Consider the following 458-nt stretch of genomic DNA (forward strand, 5'->3'; position numbering starts at 1 on the left):
ATGAAAGATAATCCTTTCCAGCCAGCAAATAAGATACCTGTAACAATAGGCTTAAATATATCAGGTCGAGTAGCTCAAAGGCGACTTCATGCTGCAGAAGTAAAATGTCGAAAAGCTGCGAAAAAAACACTTTTGACACCAGGACATAGAGCTCAACGAATGGATTTTGCTATGAACCATCTAGATATTACAGAAGAAGAGTGGCAGAGAGTAATATGGATGGACGAGAAAACTTTTTCAACTGACAAAGATGGTCGTTATCGCGTCTGGAGAACCGACAACACCAGATATGAGCCAAACAACGTTTTACCGTCAACGTCTAGTGGTCACGTCACGGCAGCATTCTGGGCATGGATGTCGGCTGACGGTCCAGGAGATCTGGTAGAAGTAGGAAGAAATTTTAACGCTGAGCAGTATGTGGACATTCTTGATGGAGTCATGCTGCCCAGTGTACGAAG

General features: G+C 43.7%; 1 protein-coding gene across 1 annotated transcript in view; it reads left to right on the plus strand.

Moving 5' to 3' along the window:
• The window catches only part of LOC105462598, a gene marked incomplete at its 5' end in the record, with an annotated part of 8,385 nt that overhangs the window by 7,568 nt on the left and 359 nt on the right, over nucleotides 1–458 (plus strand). Inside the window, one exon of the mRNA XM_011709301.1 lies at nucleotides 65–450. Within this exon, the coding sequence (XP_011707603.1) occupies nucleotides 65–450 (386 nt within the window). The remainder of the gene's footprint in view (nucleotides 1–64; nucleotides 451–458) is intronic.

This window comes from Wasmannia auropunctata, unplaced genomic scaffold (assembly GCF_000956235.1).
Source record: "Wasmannia auropunctata unplaced genomic scaffold, wasmannia.A_1.0 LD336097.1, whole genome shotgun sequence".
Lineage (NCBI taxonomy): Eukaryota > Metazoa > Arthropoda > Insecta > Hymenoptera > Formicidae > Wasmannia > Wasmannia auropunctata.